Source organism: Phialemonium atrogriseum (genome assembly GCF_030411735.1).
Source record: "Phialemonium atrogriseum strain 8032-3 unplaced genomic scaffold QBC33scaffold_28, whole genome shotgun sequence".
NCBI classification, from domain to species: domain Eukaryota; kingdom Fungi; phylum Ascomycota; class Sordariomycetes; order Cephalothecales; family Cephalothecaceae; genus Phialemonium; species Phialemonium atrogriseum.
The window spans coordinates 12,858-38,718 of record NW_026848165.1 but is presented as its reverse complement, the minus strand read 5'-3'; the positions used below and the strand labels follow the sequence as shown (position 1 = coordinate 38,718).

The 25,861-nt window shown below is 48.7% G+C and overlaps 5 protein-coding genes across 5 annotated transcripts; 3 read left to right on the top strand and 2 right to left on the bottom strand.

Moving 5' to 3' along the window:
• Nucleotides 1-435: 435 nt before the first annotated feature.
• Nucleotides 436-5,565, bottom strand: QBC33DRAFT_562359 (cytochrome P450; the record flags this gene model as incomplete). Its single annotated transcript, XM_060430203.1, has 5 exons — nt 436-517; nt 577-2,215; nt 2,280-2,657; nt 3,924-4,366; nt 4,430-5,565. 5 exons carry the CDS (start codon nt 5,563-5,565, stop codon nt 436-438), a joined length of 3,678 nt encoding a protein of 1,225 aa, XP_060279988.1.
• A 1,262-nt stretch (nt 5,566-6,827) lies between these two features.
• On the bottom strand, nt 6,828-9,159 carry QBC33DRAFT_211763 (sugar porter family MFS transporter). Its single transcript, XM_060422670.1, has 4 exons — nt 9,086-9,159; nt 8,487-9,036; nt 8,082-8,414; nt 6,828-8,004 (listed from the first exon to the last, which is right to left on the bottom strand). Exons 2-4 carry the CDS (start codon nt 8,775-8,777, stop codon nt 6,952-6,954), a joined length of 1,677 nt encoding a protein of 558 aa, XP_060279987.1. The 5' UTR covers nt 8,778-9,036; nt 9,086-9,159; the 3' UTR covers nt 6,828-6,951.
• Nucleotides 9,160-9,859: 700 nt separating this feature from the next.
• QBC33DRAFT_498528 (FAD binding domain-containing protein) lies at nt 9,860-12,268 on the top strand. The gene is made up of 2 exons (XM_060425619.1): nt 9,860-10,738; nt 10,800-12,268. The coding sequence occupies exons 1-2, from the start codon at nt 10,322-10,324 to the stop codon at nt 12,210-12,212; spliced, it is 1,830 nt and encodes a 609-aa protein (XP_060279986.1). The 5' UTR covers nt 9,860-10,321; the 3' UTR covers nt 12,213-12,268.
• Nucleotides 12,269-13,436: 1,168 nt separating this feature from the next.
• QBC33DRAFT_580740 (uncharacterized protein) lies at nt 13,437-15,083 on the top strand (the record flags this gene model as incomplete). The annotated part of the gene is made up of 8 exons (XM_060431218.1): nt 13,437-13,488; nt 13,541-13,661; nt 13,721-13,746; nt 13,776-14,067; nt 14,176-14,337; nt 14,373-14,589; nt 14,646-14,691; nt 14,728-15,083. The coding sequence occupies 8 exons, from the start codon at nt 13,437-13,439 to the stop codon at nt 15,081-15,083; spliced, it is 1,272 nt and encodes a 423-aa protein (XP_060279985.1).
• Nucleotides 15,084-16,530: 1,447 nt separating this feature from the next.
• On the top strand, nt 16,531-17,726 carry QBC33DRAFT_458566 (uncharacterized protein; the record flags this gene model as incomplete). Its single annotated transcript, XM_060424891.1, has 2 exons — nt 16,531-16,891; nt 16,969-17,726. The coding sequence occupies 2 exons, from the start codon at nt 16,531-16,533 to the stop codon at nt 17,724-17,726; spliced, it is 1,119 nt and encodes a 372-aa protein (XP_060279984.1).
• Between the last annotated feature and the right edge of the window lie 8,135 nt (nt 17,727-25,861).

Sequence of the window (25,861 nt, the reverse complement as noted above, 5' to 3'; positions counted from 1 at the left end):
CTTCCCTGCCATCGGCCCCGTCTTGGGCGGGGGTTACCCGCTGTATAACAGTCTGGGAGATTTTGATATCGAGACTGGAAAGACGGAGGTGTACTTCCCTGGCCCGGTGCATATGGTACAAGAGCCGGTGTTTCATCCCGCGCAAGGATAATGCGGAAGAGGGAGACGGGTATCTCTTAGCGCTGGTGAATAACTATGCTACCATGAGCAGCGAGCTGCATATGGTGGACACCAAGGACTTTACCAAGGTGCTGGCTAAAATTTTGCTTCCGGTTAGGATTAGGCATGGATTGCATGGAAATTGGGTTGATGCTGCGGATGTTGGGAAATAAGGGCGGAGGGAAGCTTTAATGATATGTTGCAAATGAGGAACACGTTTTAGTCAGTGATATTCCGAAGCATGGGGATGGAGTGATGGTTGAGGTAAGATTTGTCTTAGAAATATAAGCCGTCTTGCACATACGTGCCCATGTCGAGGTCCAGCGTGTCGAAGACGTCCAGCTGTGCGTCGATGTTGCTAAGTGCCAGTTAGCATCCTTCCCACAATCACAAGAGCTAAGCCGGGGTTCAACTTACTACTCAAAGTCCTGAAAAGTATCAAAGAACGCATCGCCCATCCTATCTGCCACGGGCGTAAAACCCTGTGCCGTCGTCCCACTCCACGTCGTAGTCCCAGCAACGAACGACCCACCGCCACCACCACCACCACCCCCATCATAAAAAATACCAGTCTGCTCCCCCTCCGTTCCTTCCTCCATCTGCCCCCTCAGCGCCGTCCTCGCAGCCACCGTCGCCTCCAACTCCGGCAATATCTTCTCGCACCACCCCACGCTCTCCATACCCTCCAGCGTAGCCATGCACGTCTCCAGCGCCTCCCCACAGAACGCCCTCCTCTGGTAACCCTCCCACTCCTTCCCCAACAGCAGCACCTGCACCAAATCCTGCAACACCTGGGTATCAAACAACACCAGGCTACTCAAAAGCCCAGACTCCCTCATCCTCGCCACAATTGCCACGCTCTTCTCCGCCGCCTCGAGACACAGTCCTGACAGCTCCTCGTACCACCGCTTCTTATTCCCCTCCAGCTCCGCCCCCCTCGTAACCGCATAGAGCAAAAACGGCCGTTGGACATGGATAAGCGTAGTCCAGTACCGCAAATGCAACACCGCCACCGCCCGCCTATGACTCGGCGACATACCACTGCTCCAACACAGGTGGGGAGGCAGTTTGGCCAGCCAATCCCGCAGGTCGCCTATACAGCCCGTCACGGCCGAGAAGGGCACCTTCCTCGTCCCTAACGCGGGGGCTACGTACAGGGTATGGCTGATCTTCTTCTTCACCTTCACCAGCTCGACGCAAACGGCCTGGTACCCGTGGGGCGTGGGCCGTCCGGGGTCGAGGATGCTCTCGCACGCCGCCGGGGTGCGGATACAAGCCGCGTCGTCGACGATGGCGCAGGGGTAGCCGAGCTGTACCGCTATCTCCTGGTCGAGGAGGTATACCGTCCACCAGAGTCTGTGCAGCCGGGCGCGGGAGACGGAGTCTTGCCCCCTGGGAGATATATCCCGGTGTAAGCCTAAAGAGTAGGCCATGCGCACCGTCATGCCGACGATGAGGTAGGCGGTCACCGTGTAGCACGAGGAGTGGAGGGCTAGAGACGTGAGGGCCAGGGCCCCGACGGCGTCGGTGTCGGCTTCGTCGCAGACTTGGACTCCGAGACTCTTGGCCAAGGCTAGGTACTCGCTGCTCCGCCTGCTCGAAGAGTCAGAGAGGGAGGGGGGGCAGGGCCCCGGTCCTTCTTCGCGGGCGGAGCAGATGGCGAAGATGCAATACAGACTGCAGAGCCAGGATGCGGACGCGGAGGACCCCCCGTCGGCGTAGGTGCGGTCTACTAAGGTGAAGAATTGCTCGGGGGAGTAGAACCAGTAGATGCTTTGGATTTCGTCGAAGAAGCGCATGGCGTACTGCTGGCAGACGGAGCGATCGGGAAGGTAGATTTTATTAAGGCTGGAGAGGCCGGAGAGTTGGTTGTAGGTTTTGGGGGTGCCGCCCTTGTCTGGGGAGCCGTGGACTGACTCCGGGGTTGCGGGCGGGAGGCGGGATCGTACGTGTGGGACCATAAGGGCGGGATCGTTCTTGCGGCGGCGGGGCTGGTGGTGGGGGGCTTGGGAGATGGCGTTGGCGAAGCGGACGGAGGAGTCGGCGCCGACGTATCCTGTGACGAAATGTCTGTAAGGCGTCACCCAACGTGTGAGAGATGGGGAGGAGATAAGACGGACTATAGCTTCCTCTTGCGTCGATAATCATGCAGCCTAGCTCTTCCTGGAGGACTTCGCTCTCCTCCGTCTCGATGGGCGGCGTGGAGTCACCTGATGATACGGATGCACCCCCGACTGCACCGGCGGTACTACTGCCTTGTTGCTGTCGTTGGGTGGGCGAGGTGGGACCGCCCTGCTGGTGCTCCTGCTGGTCTATCTCAGCGATCATGGCCTTCATGGTCTTGAGGTCGAGCGTGGTGTTGGGCACGAAGTGGCGGAGCAGGCGCATGCAGCACTGGTATTCCTCTTCTGAGACGTGGTAGTACGGCCGCCTCTGGAGGCGCACGCTGGTGGAACATGTTGCGCCTGTGGATGCGCAGTACTTGCATGGTCCGTTGCCTGTTGGGGGTCATGCTGTCAGTTCCAGGCGCAAGTGGCAGGTTGGGTACCTATGTATGCTGCCGTCGTGGTATTCTCACCTGTTTGAACACACTGATCGTACAAGTCAGATTAGCTGCATCTCTCAGGTTATACACGCTTGAAGCACACCTTTGTCTTCCTCGCCTTGCACGCGTCACAACTCTGTCTCATGCGTTTCCTCAGCCCAGAGTCACTGCGCATCTGCTGCGTCCTTTGCGATCCCAGTGGTCCCGACGCGGCAGAGGAGGATATGGATTCGCCCTCTTGGCCCATGACTGTGTGCCAAGGATCGAGTTGGTGATGTGGTCTTGTGTGGGGACCTGCCGAGGTTCATGTCTCGAGTCTCTGGCTAACACGCGGTGAACCCCTTGGTGACTAATTAGTCTGTGGAGTAGGGTTGAGACAGTATCTATCTGCTTGTAAGATATGTGAGTCGGATTCTCAGTGCGCGTAGTAGGTACAAGGACAGCGGCGGCGTGAATCTCGCTCCGAGCAGTATGAAGTCAGTGATGTTGGGGAGGATGTCAAATGTCAAAAAGTTCGCATGCGCAGAACGAACGAATGCGATTAAAGACATCCAAGCATTCGACATCCTTCGCCCCACTCTGGGTGATGCGCCATCTGGGTCTCATTCCCACATACCCTTGACAATTGAGGCTTGCTCATTGGAGATGTGCGATCGCTAGCAGTCGCTGGCGGCGCCCGCTAGACCGTTTCGGCCTTGGTTCTTGGTCTGGGCTTGGATTTTGAGACCCTTCCCCGCACGCTACATGTAATTACAAACAACCCCCGTGTTTGCTGGAGTTTGGACATTACAGGGGTTACGTTGTAACTTTCCGGTGCGAAGTCGGATCTGTGCGCTGTGTTTGCTGTTGCACGGACCGTGCATTCGTCGGTTGTGGCGTTGACACGTCTAGTTCCAGTTCTGCGGTGCACTACGACCTGGTCCCTTACACCCCATCGAATCAAAAGGGGCGAGAGATGTTCAATGCGGGTTGAGTAACCCGGTATACAATAGAGGCCAAATAACAAAAGGCCTTCCAGTCCGTAATTCAACGCTGAATTATAGAGAAACACCTGCCATCACATCCCCCCATAAGATCCAACAAACCCCCAATACTGCTTACAATTTCCTCTCCTTAAAAACAAGATGTAAATCTGGCACCTCAATAATAAAATGATCCCTCGCCCCCTCCATAAACCCACTCCCATCCTCCCCGGCTGCAAACTCGACATCAAACCTACTTAGAATCTTGACAATCAGATTCCTCATCTCGACCAGACTCAGCACCCGTCCGATACAGCCGTAATGTCCGACCCCGAACGCCGCGAAAGCGTCCTTGTGCTTGATCAGGTCGGGCTGGCTGTACCACCGCTCCGGGATGAACTCCTCGGCCCGGGCGTAGCAGGACTCGGAGTGACCCATTGTTCGCAGGGGGATGACCACGGTGGTGTTGCCGGGGATGTAGGTTCCCGCGACGGTTATGCCCTCGGGGGGCGTGACTCGCGGGTAGCCGGAGGGGATTGGGGGGTTGAGGCGCAGGGACTCGTGGATCACGCCGTTGAGGTGGACGGCTTTGGATACGTCTTTTACGTCGAGGTGGTGTTTGCCCGAGGCGGCGAGGAGGGGTTGGAATTCGGCGCGGAGCTTCCGCACTTCTTCGGGGTATTTGGCTAGGTAGTAGAAGCTGGGACGCATCGTTAGTGGGGGTTGTTTGGGGGGAGGTGGTAAGGGAGAGGGAGGGCCTTACATGAAGGAGAGAGAGGAAGCAGTGGTGTCACTTCCGCCCACGATGGTGAGCCGGGTGTCACCCCTCAACCACTGGTAGTCCTGAAAGCCCTTGGCGCTCTTCTCGTATGTCTCGAGCAGGTTGGCCAGGATATCGGGCTTGGTGGCGCCCCGCGCCCTTCGCTTGGCGGCCTGGTCCTCGACGAACTTGATGAAGACCTTAGGCCCCTTAGCGAGGAAGGGGAGGCGGTGCACGATATGCGTGCTCCAGGGGATGGGCTGCAGCCAGGCGATGTCGGCCATGCCGCCCATCACGAGGCCGGGGATGTGTCTGTTGTCTTCCTTTTCGAGCATGTGGAAGGATTCTCCGAGACCGATCTCGCCCATGACATCGAAGGCGAAGTACTTGAACCAGTGAGTAGCGTTGAAGGCCTTGCCGCGGAACTTGGCCACCTGGTCGCAAAATTGCTGCGACAGGAGGGTGATGCGCTCCTCGTAGGCGACCAGAGCCGCCGGGCTGAAGGCCTTGTTAAAGACCTTGCGGCGCAGCTCGTGTAGCTTCTTGTCGCGCGTCGAGTGCAGGTTCACGAGGGGCAGCGAGGTGTCGTACCAGGGGGACTTTTCACACTTGGACTTGGAGCCCAGCACGATCTGGACGGCCTCGGGCACGTTAACGGACAGGTTGTGAGGACCCGTGCGGACGATGTCGCCGTACTGGTTGTGCAGCTTGGTCATGAGGCGGTAGTTATCGCTCTTGTACGTGTTCTGCCAGCTGTGCCAGAGGTTGGTGAACCGGGCCAGGAAGGGGCCATCGAACTTGCGGAGGGGACTGAAGACGGAGCGGTAGACGGCCATGCTGCCGAAGAGGCCGGCTGCGTAGGAGAATGCCAGCATGACCGCCCGTACTACGGCTGCGAGCACGGGGAGTTGCAGGTAGTGCCATAGCAGCAAGGGGGTGACCAGCAGGAGGAGGGTGTAGAACTTGCTGATGGTCATGCCCTGGTTGTGGTGCTCCCCGTGGTAGAAGTAAGCCCAGTGGGACATGAGGCCCGCGCCGGCGGCACATACTGCCTGGCCGGTGGGTGTGTGCCATTCGAGGAACAGAGGTGGCGTGCGCGACGCCATCTTGACGAAGTGTGCGGTAGCGTTGGCAGCCATGTTGAAGGGTGTCGACAAAGATGTTCAGAGACTGCTTGTCTGGCAGTGACAATGACAAGAAAAAGTCCTTGGCTGTCTGTTGATTAGCTATTAGGAAGAGGACTGGCTAGTCTTATGGTTGAGATGATGCCAACTAGCGGAGTGTCAAGGAATTGTGATCTTGGACGGCAAAATGTGAGCGAAGCCTTGATTGGGGCATGCGTTGGTAAGTGGGCTATCTGGGGAAAGAGCACAAGTCGACTCTCCGATACCTGTATCATCGGCTCGGCGTCGTAAATGTCTAAGAGGTACCAGCCTCGGTCCTCTCACGTTCTAGGTAGGGGTAGCCCGCTGCACTCTGAAGTCCAACCATACTGCGTGGCATTTCAGTAGTAGTATGTAAGGAACATGCCAGGAACTCCACCCCAACAACCATCTCTCAGTCTCATGAACACGGACAAGCACTCACGTTCGCGTCTATCCGGCGGTCATGCTTCCGGTGCTGTGATAGCGGCGAAGTTGTTTTGGAGGTTGCAAGCCGCCAAGGCCAGCGACGCCAAGCTAGCGACTAGCTCGACTAGCTCGACTGTCGGTCTGATGAATGCGAGGCGCCGAGGCCCGAGAAAGCAAAGCGGGTGCAACGCTAATGGTGGCGGTCTTCCGCAAAACCTAGAAATGTAAACTTCTTGGCGTGGGGAAATTTCGGAAGGATCAATGTATGGAGCATAGGTAGAGAATAATGAGTTCTCCAAGCAGTATGCAGGAAGGGTATGTCACGGGGCAACCCAAAACTTGCTACAGACTATGTACTCCCCTTTAAAGTTCAGAGTCTATCTCATCTGTAGGTCTGATTCGCTGCCAGAGATCGAATGTATGGTTGGTAGTGTTACAGTTGCTTGCCAAACGCTTTTGAATATCTGCTTCAGTAAGGGAAGTGCGTTACAGATAACAGCCCTAAACTCATACCTGTTAAAGGCTTGCTGTTGCCAAGTGTTCTGCAAGTGTAGGTATAGCTACTTCCTCACATGACACATAAAGATAAGCAAATGTGAGATTAAGTCTCGGGTCTCACAGATCCGTTACATCAGTCATTGCTAGATGCCAAATTGCTCATGGCTCATACAATGCCTGCGGTATAGAAGTTCCAGAATTGTGATCTGTTTGGCTAGACCCATCAAGTATAATGACTGACACTGACACTCGATGTCGATATAATCCGTGTCTTGTTAAAAGACATCACTGGCAATCACAAGTAGTATATCAAGTATGCGCATAAGAATTCGTTGTCTGCATTCAAGGGTGCAATTAAATAATGAGCACTTTGTCCCCTAACTAAAATTCCTTGCTCTTCACAAACATCCTAAAACCCCCTAACGTGATCAATATCCAAATATCCATGTCCAATATTTACATCTTGCCCTCAGCGCGCATAACCCTGGCCTTGTCGCCATCAGGTCCATACAGATCTTTCTCGGCCTCGCGACGGGCAATCTCGGCGTTCTCCGAAACGTACTTGGGGAAGTCCTTTGCGGGGAGGCGCTTGTCGAACATTTCCTCGATCTCCTCGAGGGACCGGCCCTGCACCTCGGGCACCAGAAACCAGACGAAGGCAACGACGAGGAACGAGCTGCCGAACCAGATGAAGCCGTACTTGCCGCCCCAGTTGAGGTTGGCCGGGTTGATGAAGTAAGGGGCTGTGAAGGTTGTGAGCCACCCAGCGACGTAGCCGGTTCCCGTGCTGATGCCGGCCGTGTACGCACGCATGTTCTGGGCGGGCAGCTCGCCGGCGACGAGGTAGGTGATGGGCACGACGCCGAAGTTAAAGAAGAATTGAAACCAGGAGGTGAGGAAGATGATGGCCACCTGGAGGCCAGTGGTGCCCTTGAGGTTGGGGACGGAGAACATGACGCCCAGCACCAGCATGGAGAGGCCGCAGGCCGTGGTGCCGACCAGGAGGAGGGTGCGCCGCCCGACGCGGTCGAGGAGGTAGTAGGCGAAGAAGAGGCCGATGACGCCCATCCACTGTGTCAGGACGATCCACTTGAAGGGATTGGTGACTCCGATGACCTTGAAGAAGTAGGTGCCGAAGGCGAGGACGAACATGGCGCCGATGCCGGCGTTGATGAGGCCGACACCGACGCAGAGCAGGGTCCGGCGGAGGTTGGTGCCGCGGAGGAGGTCGAGGACCAACCACTTGGATTGGAGCTCGAGATCGTGCAGGGCGTTGAGACGCATCTCCTCGAACTCGGAGCGCAGGGCGAGGTCGTCGTAGGCGCCGTTGCGGATCCATGTAAGGGACTTCCAGGCCTGCTCCTCCTTGCCCTGGAGCAGCAGCCAGCGGGGCGACTCGGGCATGAAGGGCATCGAGATTATAGTCACCGCTGGCATGGCAAAAAGGACGTAGAGAGGGATCTGGTAGCAGGCCCGGCCTTGCATGGCCTGGGTGGCGTTTGTGATCAACTGTCGCGGTACGGTGGTTAGTCACGAGATGTAGCAAGTAACGAGACGTGTCGTTGCAGACTTGAGGATCAGCTCACCAGGCCGATGGCAGTACCAGCAGTAATCCACGTGGTCATGAAGCCATAGGCCAGACCTCTGAGCTTGGCAGGCGCAAGCTCAGAAATGTAGACCATGGTGAAGGTCATGACGAGACCGTTTCCGACGCCCATGACCAGCCGTGCGAAGTAGAGCAGACCCATAGAGGTTGTGACGATCATAATAATGATGGAAACAATCAACAAGACCACGCCGAGAACGATGCACCACCGCCTTCCAAGCACTGAGCCCAGGGGGCCGGTTGCAAAGCATGACATGAAGGCGCCGAGGAGCATGAAGGAACTGATGATCTGCTGGGGGACTGATGCGATATTCTAAAGAGTGAAGTATTAGATACCGAATCAAGATAGAGTGACAAGGTTCAACGAGACAAGACTAAGACTCACCCATCCTGATGGAACCCGATGATCCTGGTAGCCGAAAATCTCGAGGAATCCCACCATGGCCTGGAAAGAACCCACGATTCCTTTGTCGAAACCATACTCGAGCAGGGCGCAACCAACAAGCACAGTCACCCACAGGAAGCGGAAATGAGCCCTGACAGAATCGTCTCGCTTTCCGTACTCAACGTTAGACGAAGCAGTCTCGGAGGTCTGTTGCGTCTGCACCGCTGTCTTCTTATCTGACAGCGATGCCGTCTCCGTAGGGAGGGTGCCCTGCTGAGCGACGTCCGACATGGCCCACAGAGTAGGTATATAAGAGATGTGTGGCTGTGGCGTGAGGTGTGTTGAAGACAATGACAGGTCGGATGGAATATACCGTCAGTGGAGAATCGGAATGATGGCCTCAAAAGAATGAATCCACTGCTTCGATATCGAATGATGGATCGAACGATGAGGATCCCTAAGCTGTTGATACCTAAGCAGCTCAGTGTTTATATATAAGATCGCTGACAGGCTCGGAAGCAACACTGGATACCATCGATCCGAGTGGCGTCTGGAGTTCAGGTTAGAACCAGCGCAAGATTGGTTAGAAAGAGACTGACAAATCCGGGGAAGAGCCAAAGCCAGTACAGTCCGTAACAGGATATAGTCTAGACATAAGTGTCTGACCTGGCATTCGCTCTCCGCCTTCTTACCTGGTGTGTTCCCCAATCCCCAGCTTCCCCAGGTATCCCACGGCTGGGGAAAGATGGCAGACGGGGACCCGACCAATTGGTAACCGTGATTTGAGTATCAATATGGCAGCTTCGCGTGTTAGTTGGTGTGGATTAGACCACGTTGAAGGGCTCGTCGTGGGGAAATAACTCAAGAGCTAATGACAAATCAACGAAAGAAGAGATCGTGAGTGGCTAGCGGACTTAAAACTTATCCCCAGGGAGGGACTAGGGAGCCACAGATGGTCTCAACTCAACGCATTCCTCAGCTGCGCACGGTCATGTTTAGACGATCTTCACGGTGAAAGACGAACCCAGATTCGGAGGTGACCGTCATGTCCTGCTGTGGAGGAGTTGGCAAGGCCATTAGCCCAGGACATTGCTGCGTCGCCAGACAGGGTTGCCTCGTCTCGCAAACATCGCTCCGATGATGGTTGTTTTAACCCTTGAAAATTTTGATGTTAGTGAGTGCGCTATTGCAACGCTAGGCCGGCGTTGAGTTGAGGTCCTCTCTCCAATCTGTCCAAAAGGTACGTCCTCACCTTTCTCCGCATTTTCTCCGCGCCTGACCCATGTCTGACCGGTGACAGGCCAGATTTAAGCTTAACCCCACACCATCTCAACTTACCCCTCACTTAAAAAAAGAGGAACTTCAACCCGTCTGTACGTTTTTGCTACCGTACCTTATCTTTCCGACGCCTCCAGTGCTATCCGCTCCACGTCACCAGTGCTCCACGTGGAGTACCCGTCGTCCTTTCGTGTCTATGCTTCCGACGATGTGGTTCGTCTCCGACACTTCTCCATATTCGCGCTCTCAGATGGTGGGGATGCAGCGCGGGGTCAGCTTCGACTCTTGTCAAGATGGATGATCGGATGATGGGCGCTGGGAGCGGTTACCGGTGCCGTCCAACTTGATCCGTCGCCATCATAGCCCACGGCGGGTTAGGGATAAGCCGTGGATGACGGTATATATTTAGAATATTTGTTTTCTCTCATGTCAACAATTACTCTAGCAGTTCATCAGTACACTTCACAACCATCCTTTCCGTCTGTATTCCCTTCCGTCATTATACCCATAACATACAGTGCAGTCCTCCCAGTCTTCCTAGAAATTATAGGGCAACGATGGCGTCCAAGCAGCTGTCTTTCCCACAGTTCAAGCTGTCTCATCAACAGGGTGAGAACGAGCTCGTGGACGTCATCCTCAAGCGATGGGCACATTCTCTCTCGGGGCAACCAACGACAGAGGTGCTCCCGCCCGGAATCGACATTAACACATGGAAGGTAATCTTCTCCAAGTTCCTGGAGGTCCTCGGAGAAGAGGGTGTGATTGTAGGCGATGAGCACAAGTTGAACTACCTCGACATCTTCAGCCTTAGAGACAATGAGCAGGACGTCCGGGGTAGCCCTTGCGCTGTCTGTCCCACCACCGTCGAGCACATTCAGGCCATTCTCAAGATTGCCAACGAGTACAAGATCCCAGTATGGACCGTGGCGAGAGGAAAGAACCTGGGTTATGGCACCAATGCTGGAAGGATACGTGTAAGAGGCACAGCCATTCTAACCACCAGAAATTGAGACTGTCATACTAACAAGAGGGTAGGGATCCGTCATCATTGACCTGCAAAATATGGACAAGGTCATTGAGATTAACGACCACTTCTCTTACTACACAGTCGAACCCGGAGTGTCCTTCTTCAAGCTCTACGAGGAGATCCAAAAGCAGAAGAAGAACGTGTGGATGTCGGTACCAGCTCTGGGATGGGGCTCCGTCGTCGGCAATACACTGGACCGCGGTTGGGGCTACACTCCCCACGGCGACCACAACAACCAGATCTGCGGTCTAGAAGCCGTCCTCGCCGACGGCACATTGGTCCGAACAGGCATGGGTGCGCTCAGCGAGAAGATGTGGCCCCTGTTCCGCGGCGGCTACGGCCCAACGTACGAGAGCCTGTTCTCCCAGTCAAACTTTGGCATCATCACCAAGCTCACGCTGTGGTCCTCTCCGGCCCCGCTCGGCTTTATGTCGTGCCACATCCGCGTCCAGAAGGAGACGGATCTAGTGCAGATGGTGGACATCTTCCAGGACCTCCTCAAGCACGACGTCATCCAGAACCACCCTGTCATTGGCAACATCTTGCGCGAGCTTGGCAAGCGGGGCACCCGCAAGAAGTGGTACGACGGCAAGGGCGCCATCCCCGACTGGCGCCTGGAGGAGCTCGCTAAGGAGATGGACTTGTCATGGTGGGATGCCAACTTCGGCCTCTACGGGCCCAATGAGATCATCGAGGTCAACTTCAAGCGCTGCCAGGAGGCCTTCAATGCCATTCCCGGCGCCCGGCTCCGGGGTAACGCGTACTACCCCGACCCCTCTAAGGGTCAGAAGTACCTCCCCGCCTCGGCGGTACCCTACCAAGACGCCTGGCTGCAAACGGGTGAGCCCTCTATGGGTCCCATCGTCTCGATCCAGTACCGCGGCCTGGACGGCGGCCACATCTCCTTCTCCCCCGTCCTCCCTGCCGAGGGCCAGGCGGCTCTGGATTGGTACTACGAGGCCAAGAAGATCTGCGCCAAGTACGGGTTCGACTTCATGGCCGGCCTTCATCTCTACCAGCGCCACCTCGCGCACCTGATCATGATCTACTTCGACCGCACAGACCAGGATGACAAGACGGCGGCCAACGAACTGTTCGTCAAGCTCGTGCTCCGCGCGAAGGACTTCGGCTACGGCGAGTACAGGGCGCACATCGACCACATGGACCTGGTGGCCGACCAGTACAACTTTGGCGCCGCCGACGAGGGCGCCAACGGCGTGCCGGCTCTCATGAGGATGAACAACCGCATCAAGGACGCGCTCGATCCCAACGGCGTCCTGTCGCCCGGTAAGCAGGGTATCTGGCCCAAGCAGTACAGGGGCAACAAGGCGAAGGGGAGCGACAGGGGTCAGGAGATCCGGGAGTTGAAGAATGGCGATGGTGTGGACGATATCACCAACGTGGTCAAGAACGGCCTGTAGCGGTACCTTTGATATAGGAGTTGAAGTCTATAGAAAGAATTAACTATAGAAGGGGCGGCATTTCCTGACAAAACCCTACCCTTTAAGCCAGTCTTCAATCTTTCGAGGATGCTAGTCGAGAGCCTTGGGGAGTGGCCATGCTGCTTGGGAAGATGCGCATTCCGTCTGTCACTACGTAGCTGCTTGCTGACGCCGCCGTAATAACGCTTGCGATTTAAGACTACAGCCCAACATATTCTCGAATTGACAACACGGGACACGGTTGGGAGGAATGTGTCGTCGGCTGGGGAGAGGGCCGATAACTATTACTCTCGTGCTTTCTCAAAGAGGGTGCTCGGAAGTATACATGTACATGGTCTCTCCTATTGTTATGTCAACTACCAGTGACACGGATCGTGTCGCTGTATTGATTGTGGAGAAACTCGCGAAATCCAAGGGAGATTGCATTGTATGCGGCGGTTGTGCACAAATACAGGCCCAAGAAAGAGGTAGCGCTTGGTGACCACGGCGTGCGTTTCTGCAATTAAGGCCTCGTCCGGGTAGTCTATCCGCAGCCATAATAGGTCACCGAAGGGCGCGGCGGGGAGCTAGCGCTCGATCACGGCTGAGGTGCTCCATTGGTACATGTACTGGCCCTAACCCTAATGCTGCCAGGCAACTCCTAGTCAAGGAACACAGATGTGCCGAGGACTTCGAGGGCAGCTGCGCGGCACTGAGTAAGCGAGGCGCTGGGAGGGAGCGTAGATTCGTAAGTTGTATACTGTTGGTCGGAGTTGCACTGGGCCTTGACGGCGTGGTCGAACATCAAAGGTACTAGCAGCTAGTGCTGTTCGTTGGCACTCTTGGCAAATCGGAGAAGATGTATGACCGATTACCGGGAATGTTTATCACCCTCTCACTATATCCTCATGATTTGGTTGCCGGGAAGTTGGAGATAAGACTAGTGGAGAACAAAGCTGATGGATACCGAATTTAAACATGGTCTATCCTCTGGACTTGGTTGAACGTTGAACAATGTTGACATGTCTTGCTCCGCCTCTCCTTGATCTCCACCTCTTCTTTTCCTGTCTCAACCTCAACTCTTAATGCTGTCCAGGTTAGGTTCTCAGTTAGGACCTCTCCCCAGCCACTAGCGAGGGACAAGAGATGGCCGCTACAAGGACCATGGCTACCACCTTAAAGTTACCCACGAGGGCGGAGAAGAATGCGGAAATCTATCCGCATATGTCGGCCCCTTCACTGGCAGATGAAACTCCGGGGGCTGTGAAGGTGTCTGGTTGGAGAATCTGGACGTCGGTGCCGTGTACGCCGATGCGGCGTGGGAGCAGCCTCCGACGCCGAGGAAGATGTTGGCGTTCGATGGAGATTTGACCGACGGGTCATGCCGATCCTGTTTTCCAACGTCATCCTTGCCAGTGACGACGAGACGTCCACATCTACCGGAGTGTGGTGAGAACGCCCTAGCCATAGATTTTGCGGACACAACCAACATTCTCGAATGTGTTTAGGTACGGCCTGGAAATTGATTGCCATCGTAAGGTAGGCAACCGGTATTCTTAATAGGCAGCGCCTTTTACTTCCGCTACCTAGTTGTCTCTCTCCACGCGGCATGGACCATGCAGAGGTATCCCAAGGTCATCGTCGGGTGCCAACTCCTATGGAAAATCCTATTGCTTGTAACGGGCTTATTGAGTAGCTTCCAATCACTCCTAGATCTCCGCATCGTCCTTGGAATGCTGGGAGCTCCCATTATCCCAGGGGGCCTCCCATCATTAGCATGTGGTACCCGAGACGGGAGATGGCCCTTCGCCTACCATATTATTACACTGCTTATCACGGGCTCCATCAGATACGGGTGTGTTCCTGGCTTTCATTATGTGTCGTGTCCTTTAACTATTGCTGTTCACGTCTAACTGACTCGTCGCGTCGGTCACCTGAGCGATGTTTGTTTCAAACTCTGGAGCCCTTTCTTCTTGATCCTCGGCGGTATCACGATCTTCTGGGCTGTTCTAAGCGCCCTGATCCTCCCCGACAGCCCCATGAAGGCCAAATTCCTTTCCGAGCGCGAGAAGGTCGCCGTCGTCGCCCGCATCAGCGCCAACCAGACAGGCATTGAGAACAAGCAGTAGAAGAGCGAGCAAGTTAGAGAAGCCTTCACAGACCCGAAGACGTGGTTGCTGTCTTCTTCAACATCTTCGTCGCTATCCCCAATGGCGGCCTGACCAACTTCACCACTCTCATTGTCAACGGCCTCGGCTATTCCGCCCCGCCCGCCGCCCTCCTCAAAATACTTACGGGTGTTACGGAGACCGTGGCGGGGTTTATGTGCAACGGCATGGTCTTCCTCGTGAGTACCCGGTACGGCACCATCTTCCAAGTGCGTGGCCTTGAATGATCATCGGTGGTCTGGTGGGGATGATCTTCCTGTACAAGCTACCCTTAGACGCTCTGCACTCCCGTCCCGGGACGCTTTACGTCAGTTTTTTCTATCTTGAACTGTACATTGTGTCTCTAGGATTCGTCACCATCAACACTTCCGGATACACCAAGAAGGTGGTGCTGAATGGTATATGCTTCGTGTCCAACTGCGTTGCCAACACCATCGGGCTGCAATTCTTCGAGGCCCATCAGGCTCCACTGTCCCCGCTTGAAACCAGCGCGATTTGGGGCAGTCGCCACCTGGGGATAGTCACTACATGCTTGTATATGGCTTACTGCGCGTACAAAAATAGGCGGCGGGATAGACTCAAGGGAGGGCGGCCGGCCACGCATGAGGATGCGGACTTCGTGTACTTGTTGGATAACCAAAATATCCACTTTCGATACGCGTGGGTTGTATGGTGCGAGTTAGTTTTCGTAGTACGAGTCTAACTAACCTTGATTTCTTCCGTTATTGTTCTTGTAAAATTAAGGGCGCCTCTCTGCGGGAAGTGTCATTCGCTCTCTATACGGGGTTTTCAGCTTCTTGGACTTACTAGTCGTGTGATTGGTTTGTCTTTTACTAAGAGTAAGACTATCCCCAATCCTCAAAGCTACGTTACAAACTCTAGATGCAGGACTACTGGGGTCGCACGAAGTTAATCACTGCTCTAAGTGTGGCGGAACCAGAACTGCACCAAGCTTATCAGGCCCGCTCTATGACAACGAATGTCTGCATTAGGGTGCTCGCCGATCATTTTGTTTGGGAGGTAATGAGTGCATTGGTTGCTATTGATGTCAGCATCTAACTCAAGCCTGCCCCAAACAGCTAGCTTCTATACATGTCTCTTACATAGCCGGTGAGCTTACGTCGGGGTTGTATCGAACTCTATCTCCCCCCCACTAGACTCAATCGCGACTGTAAATGCTGGACTGCTGGATGTGACATGGATAGATGTTTCGCCTAAAGCATCCATCTCATTCTGACACAGCCGCCACGTGTCACGGAACTCTTTTCAAGAATGTGACGTGATTCTAGCTCACCGCGCGCGCGCGGGAACCTTCCTTAATTAGATATTACTTTTATCCACTCCTCTACCACGTCATATGTAGCTGTATTGCCCCGTCTAGATCTACCTTGCCCCGTCTAGATCTACCTTGCCCCGTCTAGATCTACCTTGCCCCGTCTAGATCTACCTTGCCCCTTCTAGATCTAACTTGCCTCGTCTAGATCTACCTTGCCAACTCTAAAACACTGCCTCCAGAGACAGGCTCCACAGGGCATAGCGCCAGAGACACAATCTTCTCATTGGATCGTCCAAAACGTCGTGCCTGGAAATATTAGTTACTGCCTATTATTTACGACATGTTAAACTCTACGCAGAAACTTCGGGTAGTAGTTCCCTGACATAAGCCCACGTCAGCGCAGTCATGAAATGCTAATTCTTATTCTGCTCAGTGAGTAAAACGCTGCATATCATTCCCCAACCTAGCTCGTCAGCTGAGTCAATCTTATCCCGTGAGATGCTCCTCGGGCCGAATGGTCTGACGGTGCCCATTATTGTGGCGAATAACTGATGTTCACGTGGTTATCTAGACTAGGTTGGAGGTGGAGATGGCATATCATGTAGTAATTAGGTTGTCACCAAACAGTTAATCTGACCGCTCGGTCACCCATCAACAGAGCGTCTGGATAATGCACTTCGATGTATAAAAACTGTCCGAAGGACCGCAGTCTAGGATTGAAAGTGTTTTGATTATCAATGTCGGCCACGTAGCTTTCAACTCCTGCTCCGGATCTTCACAGCAGCACACAAGACATCACTATTATCATCTCCCGCTTCCAGCCATGGCTAACCGCGACGTGCCCCCCACCTCCAACGGAGAGCCGAGAGAGACCATGAAGGCCGTCTTCTGGGAGGGCAAGCCGTATGAGGTGGCCGTGCATGACACGCCCAAGGCCAAGATCGTTGACGCCACCGACGTGGTAGTGCGCGTGTCTAGCGCCGCCATCTGCGGCACCGACCTGCACACGTACCACGGCGTCTTTGGCAGCGCCAAGGTTCCGTACCCGCTTGGTCACGAGGCCATGGGCTACGTCACCGCCATCGGCGCCGACGTCAAAGCCGTCAAAGTCGGCGACCGCGTCATCATCCCGGACCTGCCCGCCTCGGGCGTGTTCCCGACCAACCCGTCGTTGAATGAGAACATCACCACGTTCGGCTTCGGACCCGACTTTGGAAACCTCGGCGGCTGCCAGGGTGAGTCACTTCTCAGGGTTACCTCCTACTTTTTTTTTGTGTCCGGATCCCATCCCAGCTAACCTCTCGCGTGTAAGCCGAATATGTCCGCGTCCCGTTCGGCGACGAAAGCGTCGAGGTCATCCCGCCCGGCATTCCAGACAAGGAGTACCTCTTCATCTCGGACATCTGGGCGACGTCTTGGACGGCGCTCGACTTCGCCGGCTTCCAGGCCGGCGACACAGTAGCCATCTTCGGCGCGGGGCCTGTGGGCCTGCTGTGCGCGTACTCGGCGCTGCTACGCGGCGCCGCCCGCGTCTATTCCATCGACCACGTCGCCGCGCGCCTAGCCGTCGCCAAGTCCATCGGCGCCATTCCTATCAACCTGACGCAGGACGGTGGCCCAGCTGCCCAGATTATCCGGCTCGAGCCTGGCGGTGTTACCCGCGCGTGCGACTGCATTGGCGAGGAGGCTGTAAACACTGAGCGTAAGTACCAGGAGGGTTTCGTTATTCAGGAAGCCGTCAAGATGGTCTCAGTCATGGGCGGCATCGGAGTTATCGGCGTGTACTTCAAGCAGCCGACGAGCGCCGGGGTGCCCAATGCGTCCCGTGTTCATTCCGAGATCCCGTTCCCCATCAGCCAGTTCTGGTCGAAGAACTTGTCTTTGCAGGCGGGCGCTGTGGACGCCAAGCAGCTGGCGCCGAAGCTCATCGAGCTGGTCAAGTCTGGGCGTGCGCGCCCGGGGTTCATCGTGTCACTGGAGATCGACATTGAGGAGGCGCCGCGAGGTTACCGACGCTTCAACGACTACCTAGAAACGAAAGTGGTGCTACGCTTCCCAGAGCAGAAATAGGATGTTAACATAGTCGTTTATATCCTCGAGGATATGAAGCAGGGGCGTGGAGAAGAAGGAAACTGGCATCTCAGTGGCTATGGAGAGACAAAGTGCAGGAGAACTTATTACAACGAAGGGAAGGGTTAGGTTAGTAGAAGTCTAAAAGTTAGGAAAGAATGTAAATCTATTATCTTAAAAGCTAGGGAATCTAAATTTTGCGTTTTACTTGTTACGCCTTAAAGGCTTAGGCTAATATAATCTTAGGCACTCTACGCGCAAGGCTTGGAAAAGCATCGTGGCTAAGGTTGGCATGAAGTGGCTTAAAGTAATCAGCGCAAACGCGGCTGATAATGAGGAGGAGGAGAGATATAAAAACCGCCTACCTACTTACCTCTCAATGTAGTATACTGCTGCTAAGGCGTAGGCTCTAGCAGCAGCAACTATGTAATTAGCTAGCAGGCAGATAGAATTGTGTTACGCCTTACCTCTAGCGCATGTGACTAGTGACGTGGTGAATGGAAAAGGCACAGGCTGCTTCAGGCTAGGATGAGTCAGCTTCAGACTGGATTTTCTGCGCTTCTATATAAGAGCGCGATCAGGGCCTCAAATTGTAAGATTAGGATCAATTACGCAGACTTACACGGATTTACAAGCGGCACTCTTTACACCTTAGTTATTTCCAAGCTTTCTATGCAATAATACTTGATTTACCGCATTCTATTCCTTCCTTACGCCTTCAATTCAATTAATCACGCTGCTGGCGTTTTTCTACCTTACTTACACGACTAGATTTAGGCACTACCGCAAGACGTATCAGGGCTAATCAGGGTTACCTAACCAGTCACATGCGCTAGAGGTAAGGAAAAAGCACAATTCTATCTGCCTGCCAGCCAATCATATAGCTACTACTGTTAAGGCCTACGCCTTAGCAGCAGTATACTATGTTGAGAGGTAGGTAGGTAAGTGGTTTTGTGTCTCTCCTTCTTATATTTAAGAGGCAATCTGGGATTGATTCAAAAGGCTTACCAGAAGGCTGCAGTCTAATCAGGCTGCGCAACCATAAGAAAAGCCAAGGCACTTGCTTGACTCTAAAGGCTCCTAGTTAGTACACTCTTTTCTTTTGTCACAAACTAAATACAAAGATGCCCTAGAAGCAGTAGCTTCCTTATTTTGCAAAGCAACTAGCTTTTTGCATTGCTAGAGCAACCAAGCATTAAGCAAAAAAGACCTTTAATTACGCTAAAGTAGCGTTGAAACCTTTTTCCCCTTTCCTTTTCCTTTTCTAGAAAATTACAGGATAAGATAATATGAACCTAAAGTTACCTAATTGGCTAAAAAGAGTAGCATGTTGAAAAAGAAAGTATAATTAGACAAGTGCTAGGATTAGAAAGAGAGAAAAGACAAGGATTAAAGCTAAAAGCTATAATAAGAGGATTAGGAAAGCCAAAGGCTAGTAAAGCCTAGACTAGACAACCTGTTCCAAAGCTTAAAAACTAGCTAGTACAAACTGATTAGTTAGTTGCTAAGAAGGCTAATGTATGCGCAAAGAGATGCCAAAATGTTGAGATAGGAAAGAATTGCCTAAAAGAGAAACCTAAAAAGGAAGACTCTTTAGTTTAAAAAGCAGTAAAGAAAGAACCTATAATTAGTAATAATGCAAAAGTTTGCGTTTAGGCTAGAGTAGTAATAATATTGCTATGGTTTATATTCCTTAGCATAAAAGGCCTAAAAAGCATCCTAGTATTTGTTAAGGACTTAGAATTGTAGAGATAGGCTATTGCAAAAAACCTAAAGCCTCTGATTAGATATCTAGAAAAGGCAAGCCATTTCTATAGAGACTAGAAAAGCAAGAATTAGACAATAAGCTTCTTGCAAGTAGAGGAAATCAAACCAAATTACAAAAAGAGGAAGTCTAAGCAGTTATCTACCTTGCAAGTCACATAAGCCTTTACTAAAGATTCCAATTCTTTAAAGCAGCCTACTCCTCTTTTATCACATTAACTTACCTCTAGCCTGCTATAAGATTAAACCTTAATACCTTTAAGAATAGCAATGCCTTTCCTTATAGCAAAACCTTCCCTAATAGCAGGCTTCTAATATTAGGTTAAGTCAATGCCTCTAATGCCTTTGCAAGAGGAAATCACAATCTTTAATAGCAAAAATGTCTTGGAATTTCTAGAAATCTTTAGCTTACATGCTAATCAAAGCTAGCTTACAGACAAGTAGAAGAAGAGATAGACTAAGCATTATATTGACGTGGTGAATGGAAAAGGCATAGGCTGCTTTAGGCTAGGATAAGTTAGCTTTGGACTAGATTTTCTGCGCTTCTATATAAGAGCGTAATCAGGGCTTCAAATTGTAAGATTATTATCAATTACGCAGACTTACACAGATTTACAAGCAGCACTTGTTACACTTTAGTTATTTCCAAGCTTTCTACGCAATAATACTTGATTTACTGCATTTCATTCCTTCCTTACGCTTTCAATTTAATTAATTACGCCGCTAGCGTTTTCCTACCTTACTTACACAACTAGATTTGGGCACTACTGCGAGATGTATTGGGGTTGATTAGGGTTACCTGACTAGTCACGTGCGCTAGAGGTAAGGAAGAAGCACGATTCCATTTGCCTGCTAGCCAATTACGTGGCTACTGCCGTTGGGGCCTACGCTTTAGAAGCAGTATACTACGTTGAGAGGTAGGTAGGTAGGTGGTTTTGTGTCTCTCCTCCTCAATATAAAGAAAAGGCTGCATATTACTGTAGAGATAGTCTTAAAGCACAAGACTTAGAAAGAGAATGTAAAGGCAATAAAGTTGCAATAGGATAGTCAAAACCCTAAGTTAAACTCTAATTCCTAGACTAAGCTTTTTGACTTTTACTAGAAGAAGATTAGATTAGGCGCCTACAAATTGTTAGCAGCAATTGCAAAGCATAACTATCTTATCATAAAGGCTAGCAAGACCTAAGATGATAAAGACTTAACCAAATGGTTTTATCAAAAGCTTTTTGATTAAAGGAAGGCAGACTTATGCAACTAATTTGCTTTAAAAGAGATGTTTTTTAAAAACCTCTTGTAGGACAAGCTAACAGATAAGCTTTAGAAATAGGCTAACGACAAGATTAAAGACCAAATTAACAATACTAGCAGCTAGAGCATCTTAGACTTTAATTATTCGACAGACTAGTCAAACGCTAGCATAGACAAAAAGCTAGTAAAGCGCTTGGCAAAGAAAGAAAAGAAGGTTGCTTTTAAAAAGTTAACTCTAAAGACTAAGATAGAAAAACCAGCCCTTATGAAAGCCTAGAAGCTGCAAGAAGACTTTTATATAGACAATATAATCAAAGAGTTTAAAAAATTCAAAATCAATAACCTTTAGACTTACAAGAAAAACAACTAGCTGCTTAGCTAGCTAATTAGCAAGCTTGACACTTAAACCAAGCCAATAGAAAGGTATTAGTAGGCTAATACTAATTATGCTAAGGTTGTCAACACTAACATCTAGTATTCCTAGAGACTATAAGGCTACTATTAGCTGCAAGGTTATGCAGATTAGCTATAAGGCTATAATTAAAGCTACAATTAGACAGACTATTACTCTAGAAAAACCTTTAATTACAACTAACTCTAGAATAGCTAGTATATGCTATTAGTATGCTTTTACTATAGCATAGCTAGGTACATATACAACTGCTATGCAAAGCTTAATTATGACATTTACAAAGGCCTAGTATATGTTACAGAAGATAATAATTTGCAGATAAGCTGCATAGAAGCCTAGGGCAAAGTCTTTCCAAAAACCTTATTTGAAAATGGAAAGCAAGTTAATAAAATTAGCAAAGTAATTAAGGCTTTTGTAAGGATTTACATTGACAAGCTAGAAAGGGAAGTGCTAAAAGAGTTTATAAAGTGCAACCTAGATTACAGATTCTAAATAAATCTCCTTGGCAGCTATATGCTAAAGACTTTACCACTAGTCAACTTAGAAAGCCTATTGGTATAGTTAGAATTAGCTTGCTTAGAACTTTTAATCAACTATGCAAAAGAAGACTAGGTTAAGTATAAAAGGATAGACTAGCCTAATCTAAACCTTGTCATGCTAAAATTAAAGCAGAGACTACTTTTAATCTTTACATTGCAAGCAAAACAATGCTGCCTAAGTAATAGCACTGCCTACTTGTTAGAATATAAAGACTTACTAGCTAAAAATACAGCTGCTAAGGTAAATTTAATAAAGCCTAAAAGCTTAAACCTAGCCAACCTACATGATTAGGCTATAGAAAAGCTAGTAGCAACCTTAACCTTGCAGCCTATCTTAAGAGTAAAAGAGAAAACTAAAAAGCTTCTAAACAAATTCTTCAAGCAAAATATAAAAGTTAACGTTACTAACCTAATCAGACTTTGCCTTAGGTTTGCCACAGCTCTAGAAAGCTATATTGCTAACCTTAAGGTAAAAGCTAAAGCAGTCTTTTATATTAATAAGACTCAACCAAAGCATTCAAAGCTTAAGAATGGAAAGAAAGGCACTTAGACTTTAGCCTTAATCACCATGACAAAGTTATTAAAGCTAGCAGTCTTTAGGTTAAGCTTTTAAAACAACAGTATAATAGAGATTAAGAATAACAAGAGGAAAGTCTTAGATATCAACCTAGTAGGACTTTTTAATTACAATAATGTAAACACTTGCACTACCTTAATAGATGCCTCTGCTACAAGAATCTACGCCTTACCTATAATGTACGTTTAGGTTAGACCTTTGGAAAAATTAGCAGCGATTTAAGCTATTCTCAATACTAGCTTAGAGGCAAATATTATCTCTGCAAAATACGCTAATTGCTACAGGCTTGCCTATAAGCTAATAGAGGTCTACTTGTTAGCTTACTATACAAGGCACTTGATTAGATTTTTGAGAGAAATAAGAGAGTGCATTTAGGTAGCTAAGCAATAGGTTTTAGGCTATTTCTTTGTAATGCTGCTAAGCTAGACAAAGTATAATATATTGTTAGGAATGCCTTTTGCAAAAGATATTAGTCTAATATTTAAATAAAGCAAAGCCTTTGACTTGCTTAGAGCTAACTTTCTAATTAGGAATTTAAAGATTATTGCAACTGTCTATGCACTAAAAACATTAGTAGTTAACTTAAAAAACTAGAAACTAGCGCTTTACCAAGACTAGTTGCTAGATTTGATTAAGATGTCCTAGAATAGGTAAAGCTAAAGGAAGAAAAAAGGCTACTAGAGAAGGTTGACAAAGGTGCAATAGATAGAATTACAAAGGTTTTGCTTTAACAAACTACAGTCTTAATTGCAGAAACTTTTTGGCAAAAAGCAGTTAGCTAGGCTAATCAAAGGTGTATTTGTAAAAAGCATACAAGTAGAAAAAGAAAGACACTAGACTGCATAGCTAGATTACTACTAGCTATAATAGAGGAGGAGATTTAAAGGTTATTTAAGAAGGAAGAAATATGTGTATGTAAAGAGCATACTTAGAAAAAGGGAAAAACCTTAAAGTGCTTAAAAAGGCTAGTTAGAATGTTTATAGCCTACAAAACAAAGGCTTAGAAGATGCACCTAATTGACAATAAGCTATTAGACAAAAGCATTCTAAAAGAAGACTCTGATTAAAGGCAGAAGAAATAGCAGCAGGCTTTAAAGATTATAAAATTTGGCAGCAAATTTAACTTTTTTATTATCTTGCGCTTTACAAAGCTAATTAGAGAAAGCTGACTTATGCTAGAATAACTTGAGAGCTTTATTAGCTAGACAATAGAGACTTTGACAAAGAAGGAAACCAAGATCTTTGTCTACATGCTATACCAAAAGAAAGCTGCCTTTGCCTAGGATTTCGCCTACTGCAAAAGACTAAACCTTTTGGTAATGCTGCTGCAGACAATTAAGACAGTCTCTTACAAGGCTTAGCAGGTTAGGAATATCCTAATTCCTAAGCTATTGACAAAAAAGGTTATAGATTTGCTTTAACAACAAGTGATTAGAGAGATTTTGAAAGAAAGCTACACTGCCTACTAGAATACCTAGTTTCTAGTTTAAAAGAAAGACAAAAGACTATGCCTAATTAACAATGCAACCTAGTTTAACAAAGTTACAATGCAAAATGCCTTTATATCTCTAGAAGCAAAAGACTTGACAGAAGAATATAGCATATGCAAGATTCTATTGCTGCTAGACTTTTTCTTAAGATACAATTAAGTCTCTCTTAACTTTTGCAGCAGAGATATCACAATGTTTTCCATGCTAATTAGGCTGCTTTAAATATGCATCCTCTTGCAAAAAGCAACCAATTCTATAGCCTAATTCCTACGCAGAATAGTTAAAACCTTTTACAACCTAATCCTAATAGTTTGCTAGCTATTTATAGACAATATCTGCATTAAAAGGCTAACTACTATATATAACAAAGAGAAAACCTTGCTTAAGGTATAGCGTTATGTTCTAAAGCACTTAAAAAACCTTAATTAGGTCTTCTTAGCTTACAAGCTTGCAAGACTAACCATTGCAAGCGAGAAATCCTAGTAGTGCAAAAGGAAGACAATTATTATAGGCTATCTTTGCAAAACTAACAGCTAGGAACCTAATTAGGCTAAAGTCAAGAAGCTGCAGAAATAAAACTATTGTAAGAATACAACTTAGATTAAAGGATTCCTTAGTATAGCAAGATTCTACTGCCTTTAGATTAAGAACTTTGCAAGGAAAGCCAAGCCTTTAAACCAACTACTCTAAAAGGACATTAAATAAAACTAAGGCAAAGATTAAAAGCAGGCAATGCAAGTTATTAAAGCCTTTTTGCTAAAAGCCTCTATCCTAATCACATTAGACTATACTTGCAGCTAGAAAATCATTCTAGTAGTTGACGCAAGCCTAACTAGCTAGAAGGTAGTCTTTAAGCAGATTAGCAAAGATAAAAGACAGCACCTAGCCTAATTCAAAAGCAGCATCTAGAATTTAGCTATTTAAAAGTATAATGCAACTAAGCAAAAGTGCTAAAGCCTACTTTGCATGCTAAAAAAGTTTAAAAATTAGCTATATAGCTGCATCTTTATAATTAAAACTAACGCTTTAGTCTTAGTTTATCAGATTAATAAAGCTATTAACAACCTGCCTAAAGCACTCTTTATGCATTAGATTGCTTAGATTAGACACTTTACCTTTAAGATAAAGCATATTAAAAGATTACAAAACTTAAAAGCAAACGCACTTTCTAAAAAGCTGCCTAGGCTAGCAAATCTAAAAGACTTGGAAGAAGAGCAAGATATTAACTCTTTTATCAACATACAACTATATTCTATTAAAGTCTTAGAAGACAAGAAAAAAGAAAGGCAAGCCTATAATTAGACCAAACCACTATTAAAAAGCTATTAGTTAGAAGAAAGCATAGAGATTGCAAAATACCTGACAACTTTTAAGCAACTAAGTTAGATAACTAATATAGCATTTTAAATATTCTAAAAGAAGGCTTTAAAGTTTATTGTCTATAATTAAGTCTTTTAGAAACGTAAAAATAGAAACGCTCTAATCTATAAGAAGGTAATTAACAACCTAGAAGACTAGAAGGCTCTGATTAAGGCAGCCTATGCAAAATATAGCTATTAAGGCTGCGACTTGTTATATAACTGCTTTAAATACTAATACTAGTAAAAAGAGATGTATATAGAAATAACTAAGGCAATTCTAGCTTGCAAACCCTGCTAGAAATATAATAGCAGACGATTTGAAAAGCTAAGCATATCAACTGCACTTTTCTAGCCTTTCTAGAAAGTCTATATTAACATCTAATATATGCTAGCTAATTATAGAAAGAGTTACCTAATTGAAGCTTGTTGCAACCTAATAGGCTTTCTAGAAGCAAAGGCTATAATGAAAAACAACTCTAAGACAATAGCGAGATTCTTAAACAAATATATCCTTAACTAGTATAGGTTTCTAGTAATTGTAGTTATTAATGGCAGATTAAAGAACAAAAGAGTAGTTAGGAACTTCTGCAAAGATATAGAAGTGTTTAGGATTTAGATTTCTGCTTACAACACTTGCGCAAATAGAATAAATAAAAACAGTCACCTCTTAATTGCTACAATGCTAGCCAAAACCTTAAATAGGACTAGAAAAGGATAGACAAAGCAGCTAGATTAGGCTCTTTT